Source organism: Benincasa hispida, chromosome 5 (assembly GCF_027475165.1).
Source record: "Benincasa hispida cultivar pf3 chromosome 5, pf3_genome.v1.1, whole genome shotgun sequence".
Lineage (NCBI taxonomy): Eukaryota > Viridiplantae > Streptophyta > Magnoliopsida > Cucurbitales > Cucurbitaceae > Benincasa > Benincasa hispida.
Genome location: NC_143482.1, coordinates 25,643,306 through 25,656,802, shown reverse-complemented (window position 1 = coordinate 25,656,802; position 13,497 = coordinate 25,643,306). Strand labels below are relative to the sequence as shown.

The window sequence follows — 13,497 nt, the reverse complement described above, 5'->3', positions numbered from 1 at the left end:
TAATTTTTATCTTTTCTAACTAAAGATGTAAAATTATAGTCAAATTATAAAAGCAAAAACAATTTTTTAAAAATTATAGTCATGTTTTTTTTTAATGTAATATATGCTTGTTTCCTCCCAAATTTATCTATTTTGGTTTTCGCATATCTTAACGAAACACTTGAATTCCTAGTCAAATTTTTAAAAATAAAAACAAAATTTTCAACATTAGTTTCTTCAGTTTTCAAAATTTAGTTTGGTTTTTAAGAATATTAGTAGAAAATGGATAACAAAACACGAAAATTTAGGGAAAAAGTAGTGTTTATAAACTTCATTTTGTTTCCGTAAAAAAGAGATGGAGGGATTAGAACAACGAATCTCTTAGTTACTATGCTCGCTTTGGCTCATATCATAGGCTTATGTTTTATTTTTGTTTAAATTTTGTTTATTTTTTTAAACCCTCCAATATAGATAACAAAGTAAGAATAAAATAATAGAAATAATGTTGATAAGATTAATTAGAAAAAAATAGACGAAGAATTTTGTACAAATAACCTTCTCACAAGCACATTTATGATTCATGACCTGCCTCCTATAAACCTATGAATTCTAACTTACACCAAAGCGCATTATCAAACTTTATAACATATGGGGTAGGGATGGTTATTTCTATATATTCATTTTTTTCATGAATATTATGTAAGAAAAGTAAAGATTGCGATAAAGATAGCTATCACGCTAGGGCTACGATAGAGATAACCATCACTAAATCGATATAAAATGTGGTAGTATGCTATAATGTAAGACGGAGTTAAGATTTCATACATGTGTAGGAGACGGGATCATCGGTCATAAAGTCACCTATGAAACCTCATCTCTAAACAAACAAAAATAAATTATATATATATATATATATTAAAAAAAAAAAAAAAAAAAAAAAACTCAAAACAAAAGATATCAAATGGCGTAAATGATATGTTTGAGAAAGGAGTAGCAGAGGTAGAGCACATTTAGCAGCAGCACGAGAAGAGAAGAACGACGAGCAGAGAGAGAGCAATCATGGATTTTGCTCGTCTCACTGAGGCTTTGGCTTCCAAGTCTTACGATAAGATCGCTGATATCTGTGACGATCTCATGCTTCAGGCAACTATTTTTCTCTGTTTTTCAATTACCTTCAGCTTTAATGTCTTTTCCTTTTCCATAACTCTCCCTAACCCTAACCTGATTCATCCTCTGGGATTTGTTCGAAATTTACATTTCTTCAACAGGCTGCAGCGGAGGGCATTGCTTATCAGGATGAATGGCCTTATGCCATCCACTTTCTTGGCTACCTTTACGTTGATGACATGTAAGATCATTTTTCCTTGATGCCCTATTTATTTCACCAAAATCATGAATAAATTTTTAGGTCAATTGATTGTGCTACGGGACTTTTATGGCGGAAAGCTTTGTGATTCACTTCTTTTGATCTGGGTTTTAAGCGCCATTGGGTCATTTCAGTGGGTTGGTTTCACTCTCCTAAATGAGCTCTTTGTAACTACATTTGAAACTTGTAAAGAAAACATAAAACATATATTAGGGCACCAGATTAGTAGGAGAGTGTGTTAGGTAAGGTATTCATGGATTATTGGCTCATATGAAAGTCTGAAATGATCTTTAGTTTTCCTTGGAAGTGTTTTTAGGAAATATAAGTTATTTCTTGGCTCAGAATTCTTTGCTATTTAAAAAGAAAGAACAATAATGGTTGAAATTGCCCTGCTGATGTTCCTAAGAAATACACTTTAGTTCTTAACTTGCTGTTAGGCCTCTATATTGTTACTTTGGAGTTATTTGTTCTAAAATACATTGGTTTTCATTTGGACATCAGCTCGCTTCCATACTTCTATTTTAATTTCTCTTCTACATCTATCTCATTTTGGGTTGGCAAAGTCCATATGTAAATTATTTAGATATTATCCTGGACTCACTGTTCAATTTCTGTTTTGGATTTGTTTTGTTCGTTCCTTTTCCCTCATTTCTTCTTCCATTCAAAATTTTGGTTAAATGTTTTCATATATTGGTAATTCATATGATACCTCTTGGTTGAAGTTGAGTTTCCTTATCTAGATTTGTGGATTATCAGCTGACTGTTAACTGTTTAGTGGTTTCTTACAGCAATAGTGCTCGATTTCTCTGGAAATCAATACCTTCCACTATTAAAGAAAACCGACCAGAACTGGCTGCTGTTTGGAAAATTGGCCAAAAGCTATGGATTCGGGACCATGGGGGTGTATATGAGGCTATTCTTGAATTTGATTGGTGCCAAGAAGTTCAAGGCCTATTAGCTGCATTTTCAGGCAAGTCTCTTTAACTTTTTTCGTTTTCGATGGCAACAAAACATTTCATTGGTTATATGAACGTTGCCAGTAAATTTACATAAACTCCATTTAGAAATATGAGAAACTACCCAACAACCCCTTCTCCCCTCTCAAAAGAGATAAAATCCCACATCCCACAACAATGATACAATGAGAACTCCTTCACATCCCCTTGACATTTTCTCCTATTTTCTTCCCAAAAATAACCAGATTTGTTTTTGGTAAGTACCAAGCTTACATTGATGAAAATGAAAGAATATACAAAGACATACCGAAACAAGCCGAACAAAAAAGAAGATAAAAAGTTTACAGACTTCAATCTGACAAAACCGAACTGCTCCAAAAAATCTCCCAAGAATTTTTTGTTCGTCTGTCTGTTTATTTTATTCTTGGATAAGAAACTATTTCAAGTTATTTGGAGATTTCATTAAAAAGTCTTGGAAATCTCCCAGGAGTTTAAAAAATTTGATATGAATCTTGAACATCAAAATACTCTTTGTTTCCATGTTGCAGATCTTTACAGAAGGAGAATGTTTCAGTTGCTGGTGTCTGCTTATTCTACTATAAGCATCCATGACACAGCAAAGTTCTTAGGAATGAATGAGGAAGAAGCAAAAGTTTGTAAGTTTCTTTATTAACCAAGTACTTCTATATTTTCCTTCAACTTTTGTGACCATACTATACTTTCTTTTAAAATAATTTAAAACCTTTCATTGAGATAGTGGAAAATTATTAACGACTAGTAGGTGTTGCTTTTGTAGTCTTTTGGGTAGTGGTTCTCTCTATCTCTACCACCAGCTGCTAGGTTGTATTTGTTTTGGGCTTTAATCTATTCTTCGTTTCTTATCAAAGTATATATATTGATTATGGAAAGTTATGTGGGCAGTAATTCAAATAAATATTGCCTACTTTCTCGAGTATACAATAGTTGTTCAATAGTATTTTTTTGTGGGAACTGGAAGGAGTTATTTCCTTGAAAGACTTCAAATTCTTTGGAATTACATCGTCGGCACAAAGTCATGGAAGATGAATGAATTTTTACCATTAATGATGATGCAGTTAATCATCCACCAGCTTCAATTCAAGAGATAGGGAGATTGTAGTAGTCATTGAACCATGGCTCCAGCAGCCTTCCTTTAAAGCCCATCTTCCGTTGTGGTGGAATTCTCATGTTCAGGGGATGTGGGAAGGGTTTAGGTTCTTGGATAAGCTAAGCGCTCTAAAAGGGGTGCTTAAGTTGTGGAACAAAGAACTGTTTGGAGATATTGGGATCAAGAAGAGTGAGCTCTTGGCCAGCATAAAAGAGATCGATGAGTTGGAGATGGAAGGTCCTTTGGAGGAGACCTTGAAGGTGGAAAGAGAGTCCTTCTGGTGTCAATTTGTCGAGGTGATTAGAAAGGAGTCTTGCACTGGGAGGAAAAAGATGAAGGATTATTGGGCTAAAGAAGGTGATTGCAATACTGCTATCTTTCACAGGATGGCTAGTGGTAGGAAAAGTAAGAATACTATCAGCTGGGGTTATGGATTCTGGAGAGATTATTAGGGAGGATAAATATGTTGAGGAGGAGGTGATTTCTTTCTTTTCGAGTCTTTATGGGCCTGAGGTGTCTCCTAAGCCTTTCATCCAGGGGATTGAGTGGAGTCCGATCTCTTCTAGGGATGGGTTGATGGTTCCCTTCTCTTTGGAGGAGATTAAGTGGGCTGTCTTTGTTAGTGATAGGTCTAAGTCCCCAGGTCCTGATTGTTTTTCTTTGATTTTTTATCAAGATTACTGAACGTGGTTAAGGCGGATCTCGTTAAGGTTTTTCATAAATTCTTTGAAAGGGGTATTATGAATAGATCGATAGCGAAAACATTTGTGTGCCTTATTCCTCAAAAGGATAATGTGATTAGGGTAAAAGATTTAGACCGATTAGTTTGATTACTAGCGTGTATAGGATTTTTGCAAAAGTGTTGGCTAATCGATTGAAGAGGGTACTCCTATCGACAATCTCTGATTTGCAAGGTGCTTTTATAGTCGGTAGACAGATTTTGGATTAAGCTCTTGTGGCTAACAAGCTATTAAACAGTAGATTAAGGAAGAAAGAGGGAGTGTTGTTTAAGATCGACTTTGAGAATCATGTGGATTGGGATTTTTTGGGTAAAATGTTGGAAAAGAAGGGCTTTGACTTTAAATAGAGAATGTGTATGTGGGATTGCTTGAGGAATGTGAGCTTCTCTTTCCTCATTAATGGTAGCCCGAGAGGTAAAGTGGTGGCTATGAGAGGCCTTAGGCAAGGAGGCCCTTTGTCTCCTTTCTTATTCCCTCTTGTGGTGGACGTCATGAGAGAATTGTTAATAAGTGTGTTGATGGCAATATTTGTATTCCCTTTGTGGTGGGGGAGTACATGGTGGCCCCATCTCATCTCCAATTTTTCGATGAAATATTCTTTTGCTTTGGCAATAAGGACTCATTTTTAACTTTGAATCATATTCTTGCTATTTTTTAAGAAGTATCAGGGTTGAGGATTAAAAGGGGGAAGTGTACTGTCATCAGGATTAACTGTGAGGAGGAGAAGCTTAAAAGGTGGTCGAAGTTGGTGGGCTATGAGGTTGGGAGGCTCCATTCTTCCTATCTTGGTCTTCCTCTTGGGAGGAAACCCATATCGATTACTCTTTGGGGGACCCAGTGGTGGATAAAGTGAGAAGATGGTTAACGTCTTGGAAAAAAGAGTTCTTCTCTAAGGCGGGAAGAACTTACTTTGATCAAATCTATTTTGTCTGGCATTTTGGTTTACTTCTTCTCCCTTTTTAGAGGCCTGTGCAAGGTTTGTAAGAATCTGGAGAGGTTGATTCTTGGTTTTCTATGGAAGGGGTTGACGAAGGGAAAGGCAAGGGCTCACATTTGGTTAGATGAGAGATCATTGAGATGCCTATTACCAAGGGAGTCTTGAGATTGGGAACCTTAGGTTGAGCAACAAGGCCTTCCTGGCTAAGTGGTTGTGGTGCTTTTCTTTTTTTTTTTTTTTTGAATCAAGAAACAAGTCTCTTCATTAAGGTAATGAAATGAGACTAATGCTCAAATACAAAATGATACTAGCAAAGCAAAGCGAAACCTAGAGATCAGGAGGTGCACCAAGGCATCTCAACTAGGTTGACACCTCCATAGCACCCTCATCATATTCCTTGAGAACAAACCAAAGAGACAAAAATACAATTAGAGATCAAAACATGGCCTAAACGTCCAAGGGTCCAACTAATATAAAGTGGTACAATAGCTAAACGAAAAAGGAATCTATACAATCATCCAAATGAGAGCAAGAAACTAAAAATCGACACTAACCCAAACTTAATTTGCATGGCGGAGGAGTGGTGTAGATGCAGGAGGTAGCAAATTAGAGGATTGGGTTGATGAAGGCTCGACAATTGAGGCATATATCTTGAACTGAATAATTTGCAAAGGCCTTGGATAGGGAACACCATGAGGAAGCATTCAATATAGTTGTCTCGAAAGAAGAAAGCCAAGGAGTCCCTTTGTCGTGGAAGACTCTTTGGTTTCTTTCACACAATAAATCTAGGCAATGCCTTAACAACATTAATCTATAGGAGTTTTGGTGACGATTTAAGCTTTGGTCCCACGAGAACCTATAACACATTATCTCTAAAATATTTTCTAAACACCCAACTAGTGTTAAAGCAAGCAAAAAGATTCTGCCAGCAATTTCCAGCATACCAACAGTTAAAAAAGAGGTGTTGCAGATCCTCACAATTAGCCTTGCAAAGAACACACATATTAGGAGATAGGCAGTGGCAAGGCACTTTCTTTTGTATAACTGAGGAACAATTAAGAAGCCCAAAAAGCATGATCCAAATCGTTCAACATCCTTTGAGCTCCCTCTTTGTTTCTTGAATTAAAACTAGGTTCGGATTTAGTTTCTTCAAGGATCTTTTAAGTGTTGCTCTTTTTGTCTTGTCATCAAGTCCTCTTGTATTCCATGAGACTATCTTCATTGAGAACAATCTACCACCTTGACAGAATTACAAACCCAGCTTGGCCAAATTCATCCCAATCATCAAAATTCTCGTGTTACTTCTGTCTCCGAATTCTCAATCTCTTCACTGCTTGCGCTTACAATTGATTCTTCATCGGAATCTTGCTGCCTCAACCTTGATTTGGGTGGAGAATGACTTGGAATACCTCGCACGGAAGATACATTGAAGAGATTGCGGCGCTCCTTTTCCGAGCCTAGTTCCCTTTGGCGTAAGATTATTGTTAGCAAATACGGTCCCATCCTTTTGAGTGGTTGTCTAAGGGGACTAAAGGTACTCCCCAAAATTTATGGAAGGATATCTTGAAAGAGCTCTCGTCTTTTGTGGATTTTAGTGCATTTTGTGGTGGGGGAGGGGAGGGATACTTACTTTTGGGAGGATCATTGGGTGGGTGAGAGACCTCTTTGTGCTTTATATCCTAGACTCTTGCATTTGTCGTGTTGCATATTTTCTTGTGTGGTTAGAGAGCTCTCGTTCTCTCTCTTGTGGGTTTTGTCGCCCCCTTTCCAATAGGTAGGCGATGGATGTGACGTCTCTTCTTCTTTTGCTTGAGAATTACTCTTTTAGGCGTAGGAGAAGGGATGTGAGGGTTTGGAGACCCAATCCTTTGGTGGGGTTCTCATGTAAGTCTAATGTAGTCTAAGTAGCCTCAAGGAGTAATCCTCCAAGAATCAAGATTGTGAATCTTTTATTAGAATGATGATATGTTTCATACAAGAGGGGAACGTTCTTATTTATAGAGTTTTATTACCGGTGGGGGCAAAAGGGGAGTTAAACCTAGAATGTTGCCTAGTTACCCAATTAACCCTATTCGTCTTACATCATTCTACCCCTCCAAAAAGAAAACTCGTCATTGAGTTTTAAAAAGAAAAAATGAAACAATCAAGAAGTAAAATAAACTCATTCAATGGCATGGCCAAACCAATATCCTATATTTTGAACAAAATTATTCCAATTAAAGAAGTAAATCCGAGACAAAAAATCCAATATTGCCACCAAAAGATGAACTTCTCCCTCAGCCATAAACCCGAAAAAGAAGTTTCCATCAAGCTCATTCAAACTGTAATCATAGGACTAATCACAAAAGAATTAGCTTCCGAAGAGAACCCTTCAAGAATCACATTTTCTTCATCTTTTGCTTCAAGTTTGACGTTGTGGTAAACGATTTCGAACGCAATCGGTGTGTCGTTCTTAGTTGATTTTTTAATTTCTGCTAAGACATTTAGAGTTTCGATGTCCTCTTTTCCATGTTCTTCGTTGGATTTTTCTTCTTCACTCAAGACTACTTCCAAATCAACATTTTCAAATTCTTCTTTTTTATCTTCTAAGTTCGTGTGATTTTTGCCCCAATCACCTTCGTCAACTACATGGATCTCAACAAGACTTCTCTCAAATTTATCTTCAAAATTTTCTAGTCGTGATTCTTTTGTTTTTTCTTCCGTATATGAAATAAATCCATTCTTGAACTCTTGCAAATGACTTGATAATTGATCAATATGTTGAGTTATTTTTCCCAATGAACGTTGGATTTTTTTTGTTGTTTTCTTTATTTTCTCCAATGCTACGAGATCAAAGAAGTCATTTTGTTGGATTCTTGGATGTTTCAATGTCATAGTGGGTTTAGGACTCATCCATTGGTTTTCTTGAATCAACCTTTCTTGATCTTATTTCATAACCAAAAAAGTAATTTCGAGTCTTGAATGTTCTTATTGGGCTTTAAACATCCCTTCTTGATGATTCTTTAATTCATTTAACTCCTAGTCTTTACATTAATTTCTTGAAAAATGGGTTTGATTGGATTGTTGAGCCCTTTTTCGATATTGTTGCCTTCTTATCCCATCCTAGACTACTTTAGAAACATCATCGAAATCACTAGAATCACTAAATTCAAATTTCCAATGTGGATAATGATAGGTTCTTTGAGAAAATCGAGCATGGACAAAAGTAGTATGTTGGAATTCTTCCTCTAAATCACTTGAGTCAGAATTCCAGCATTGTTTTTTGAAGTAAATTTGATTTTCTTGTTCATACCAACTACTGTATTTTTTTAGACATCTTTGATCGGCAATAGTCCATTCTTACAAAATCTTTGGGTTCTTCTTTCTTTCTTGGAATTTCAAGGGTTTCCCCTAATTAAATATGGGTTGTTCAGCAATGAGCACAACTCACAAGCTCCCTCTCGTGATCGACGACGTCATTAAGAGTTTTTCGATCTTCCACTAGCGGCAATCAACATTGGCTTAGACGGTTGCTCTAGTACCAAATTGATGTTGACTACAAATTTTGGAGAATTCTTGAAGGAAAATCTTATTCATTCATTGTCCATACAATGGGGGCTCCTATTTATACAGATCTATTGCAAGTGGGGGTAAAAAGGCAGTTAGCCTAGAATATTGCCTAATTACCCAAGTAACCCCCTATTCTTAGTACATCAAAGTCCTTCATAGTCTCGTGGACCATTCTCCCTTGGGTGATTCGATTTTTTCGGCCCTTTGGAGGATTAAGATTCCTAGAAAAGTGAGATTCTTCACTTGGCATGTTTTACATGGTTGTTTGAACATGATGGCGTCTCACCAAGAAGTTTCCCTGGCTCGTTGGGCCGTTGTGTTGTATCCTTTGTCGGAAGGAAAAGGAAGATCTAGATCATATTCTTTGGCACTGCGAGTTTTCTAGCTCGGTTTGGGAGTGTTTTTCTTTCCCCTAGATGTTTGGCTTTTCGTTTGCTCGTCAAAGGGGTGCTAGTGCTATGATTGAGGAGTTCCTCCTCAATCCTCCTCATGGGGAGAAGGGTCACTTTTTGTGGCATTGTGGGGGTGTTTGCGATTTTGTGGGTTTTGTGGGGTGAGCAGAATGGTAGGATTTGTGGGCTTCGGTTTCAAAGACCTTGTGTAATTATTCTATAGGTGTTATCATGCATGTATGCATAGTTGAAGTCCCTTCCTGCAGGGGGAGGTGTTTTTATGGACGAGATTTTTTTGTATGCCTATGTATTCTTTCATTTTTTCTCAATGAAAGCAGTTATTCTTATGAAGAAAAGGTCATTGAACCATGGATTGGTGTTTCAAATGAATCTAATCTGCATGGTCATCAACAACCTGTATTAAATTAGCAAGATTTTGAGAAGTCTTTTGAGTAGCCTGCCATTGTTGAAGACCATCCTTCTCATGTAGTGTCTCTTGAGATTTCTAAGGCTTCTTGACACATCCATTAAAGCTCTCAAGTTCTCAAAGTCATGAGTGTTAAAGAGGCCAAACTTTGTTTCATTGCATTCCTTATATTATTCTCGGAAAAGCGAGACTATTATTTCTTCTCGCTCACCCACCAAAATTAATACTATGGATCTTGATTTAATTGAAGAAAATTGTTCATGTCTCTTGGTCTCCTCTGTAAGGCAAGTGGGTTGTTGGAGCTTAATAGCAATAGCTCACCGAGACACCCTTGCTTTGGGGGAAGATGCTATATTTTAACTTATAGGCGTAGAAAAGGTAGATATAATGTTAGACAGAGTCTTTGGCCAATTTTACAACCATTTTTCAAACCATTGGTCCCCCTCTACACTTATCCCCCCGAACTATCCATCAAGTATCCAAGGTTTGGTTCGCAAAAAGGTGGCCTCTTTCGGCCATAATTTGGAAAATGATTTTTTCTTTAATAGCTGAGCCAAATTAGTGACCTATGTAGCACAGACACAAATACGGCTATACGATATGGATAGATCGGATACGGCGATTCGTCAATTTCTAAAAAACTAAGATACGGATATCTCTTAGAATGTATAATTTTTTTATATATATTTTTTAATATATATATTTCTAAAAAATGAGGACCCTGATTTGTTGAAGATACATTTTCTTTTTCTTTAACAAAAATCTAAGATATAGATAAATTTAGTATACAAGTTAATAACAATAGTATAAAATAGAATACAAACACTGAAATACAAAACAAAAAAGCAACATCTAAGATGTTGAAGTACAAAAGTTAATAAAATGCAATAGAAAGGTGACTCATATTGCAAAGAAGAAGAAGAAGAAGAAGATTAGAGGGAGAAGTATGAAGATAAACGAAGAACTTCTTCATTGAATTGTTGAAGATATCCAAATGATTTATATTTTGGTGAACTTTGTGGGGACTCAAATATAAAGATGGAGATTAGATGATTCTAGTCTAGGGTTTGGTTCGTTATTTATTTATTTTTTTTCTTTTAGTTTTGGACTCGAATAGTGAGCTTTAAATAAGTTGCCTAGTTTTAGATTGGGAAAAATTAGATGAGTTACTTGTCTTCTTTCTTTTAAAAAAAATACGCACAAAAATAGATACGTCAAATCGCGTGTCAGATACGTATTTGAGAAGTATCGGTATCCGATATGTATCTGATACTGATTCTTTGCCTCACATGAAGTATCTGTGCTTCATAGTTAGTGACTGCATTTAAACAAGTTGAAATTCTAGAATCCTACATGTCTCATTCAAGAAATTAAGTGAAGTAGCCTGATTTGTCATACTTCAAGAAATTAAGTGAAGTAGAAGCAGAGAGGGAATTTGAATCCATTTCTGCTCAAAACACTCCGTGCTTCCTGCTGCGAAAGGGGTGGGGTGAAGGAGATGTTTATATTTATAAAATGATGATAACTTTTGCTGTCAATGAGGTGATTTGAAGTGCATTCTCCATCACTATTCATATTATTTTGGTCGAAGAATCATTGTTTTGGCTTTTAAGAGGGTGTACAGTTCTTCCTTGGCAGATAGCAATTCGGGAAAGAGCTCGAGGACCATGGTGGTGATTTGTGGACTGGACCTTGGTGGTGATTTTATTGTTTGTAGACTGATTCATAAAAGATTGTTGGGTAGAACCAATACAAGAAGTTGAAGAAATTAAATGAAAAGTCATCTACAATCTGGCCATGGTGGGGACCTTTAATGAGAAACAACCTTTTACTTGGTCCAACATAAGATGTAATGCCGATTGATCCTTATTGATTTTTTAGTGTCAGAAAATTGGATGAACAAGTTTTCTGATGCCATTGAAAGAAGTTTTAGAAAATTTCATTGGTATGGAAATAGAGGCTGCAACACTTCACACCTCCTTCGATGACATATCCTTAGATGTCCTTCGGATGAGAGAGGTCTTGGCATCATTGACATCAGGCTTCATAACAAAGCTCTCTTGGCGAAGTGGATTTGGCATTTTAGACGAGAAAAAGGGGCACTTTGAAGAAAATTAATCAAGGATAAATCACCGGAGTTTTGCTAGAAGCCTAGCTATTGGTTGGAAAAAGATTTCATCAAGAAGACTAGCTGTTTCTCATTGAAAGGGCATCAGAGACATCCATCCACCTATTCAGTAATTGTTGCTCCTATGCTAGTCTTTTGGAACTTCGCCACTGCTGCTGCTTTTGGTTGGTTTGTGGTGCCGCCGAGAGACACCCTCTCACTCCTATCACTTACTTTCACTTGCCACCCTTTCAACAAGGAGAAAAGGATTATAGGCTCAATATAAATTGGGCTTTATTTTTGTTCTTTGTGGCTAGTGATAACCTCTCGTATCTTCTCTGGAAATGAGGCAAGGAGCAGAGCACCGCATCTCTTATTGGCTTTATGAATTTTTTACCTCTTCAATGGTGTAAATTGTCTCTACCTTTTTGTAAGTCTATTCTCACTTCTCTCATAGCACATTGGAAAAGGCTTCTGTAATATTCCCATGGATGGGATGTTCATTCTTTGTAATTTCATTTTACCAAATTCTTCTTTTTTTTTTTTTTTTAGTTCAACAATTGTGGGGTGGGGTCCAAATTATCCGCCTTTGGGATAGTAATTTGGTAATTCTAATTGTAAAGCATTACCTATTATTGTTTTTGTTGGCTTGTTTAAAAATTCTTGGAACATTCTATTAAATGACTTTGTGCATAGTTCATGAATTTTTTTATGAAGGGTTTCATGAATGTGTTTAAAAATGCTATATTAATTGGATGAAAAAAGTGTTTGGAAATCTTATATTTCGGAACAGTAGTCTCGTTTCATTATATCAATGAAACTTTTGTTTCCGTATATTTTATATATATATATATATATATTATTTGGATGACAAAAGTATTTCTTAGAGTGAGCTGGTTTTCAAATATCTATGTTATTTGGACCTACGTTAGGCGTTTTCCTCGACCCTTCTAGCTAGTTTACAAACAATAAGGGCATGTTTTATATTTTGCAGATGTAACACAGCAAGGATGGATTGTTGATGTTGCTTCTCAAATGTTTACCGTGAAGAAACAAGAAATCATGACGGAGCAGAAGTTAGATTCGAGTAAATTGCAGCGCTTGACCGAATACGTTTTCCATCTTGAACATTGACCATCAATGCTTTACTTCTTACTTTGTTCTGTCCTTTACAACTAGCCAATGCTTTGTGGATATTTTAATTATTTTCTTTGGAATTCTTAGGTTGTTTGGCTCCATTTGCCCTCAACCGTTAACTGCTATACTTAAGACTTTTTGGAGGTTAAACAATTGTTTCAGACCAGTTTTTTTGGGGCTTGATTTTACGTGTTTGAATGATATTTTTGAGGTTGTTTGGTTTAAGGTTTTGTAAATACTCTGGAATTAAAAATATTTAGAAATATGTCTAGAAATAATATTGCTAAAAATTAAATACTACTGGATTTGGTTGTTTTTCTAAAATAGGTAATGTATTATTAAAATTAATCAATTATATATTTTATGAAATTGATTTGTGGAATTTTGTATAATCATAATCATGGCGCATTAATTAGTAAAACAATTATAATTAATTTTGAAATATATATAATTTTCCTAAAAAAATATAATTAAAAATTATTTGATTATAATGAGTAATTAATTATAATTATTAAACATAATTTCATAATAATGATGGTGAATTAATTAGTTAATTATTTTATTAATTACTGAGATGGTTATTATTACAGTCCCGTTTAATCAACCTCAAGATAATGAAGAAAATTGAAAAACGGGAAAATAACGTTTCTGAAAACAACTTTTCTTCTAAAGCCTTTTTCAGGGTTTTTTTCCCTTAGAAATTTTAAATTTAATTTTCACACTTTAGTTTTTATACCGCTTCCTTTAAATGTTATTTTAATCAATGTTGGCAATTCATATT

The 13,497-nt window shown here is 35.7% G+C and overlaps 1 protein-coding gene across 5 annotated transcripts; it reads left to right on the top strand.

Moving 5' to 3' along the window:
• Positions 1 to 922: 922 nt before the first annotated feature.
• COP9 (COP9 signalosome, subunit CSN8) lies at positions 923 to 12,941 on the top strand. 5 transcript variants are annotated; one of them, XR_005481998.2, is made up of 6 exons: positions 929 to 1,122; positions 1,248 to 1,327; positions 2,134 to 2,315; positions 2,850 to 2,957; positions 11,111 to 12,009; positions 12,574 to 12,941. XR_005481998.2 is itself a non-coding variant. In XM_039032646.2 (5 exons), the coding sequence occupies exons 1-5, from the start codon at positions 1,039 to 1,041 to the stop codon at positions 12,711 to 12,713; spliced, it is 594 nt and encodes a 197-aa protein (XP_038888574.2). In that variant the 5' UTR covers positions 923 to 1,038; the 3' UTR covers positions 12,714 to 12,941. The 5 variants fall into 5 exon arrangements, 3 of the variants coding, with proteins under 3 accessions (XP_038888574.2, XP_090170196.1, XP_090170197.1); XR_005482000.2 differs by having other exon boundaries at positions 11,097 to 12,009; XM_039032646.2 differs by lacking the exon at positions 11,111 to 12,009 and having other exon boundaries at positions 923 to 1,122.
• Positions 12,942 to 13,497: the final 556 nt, after the last annotated feature.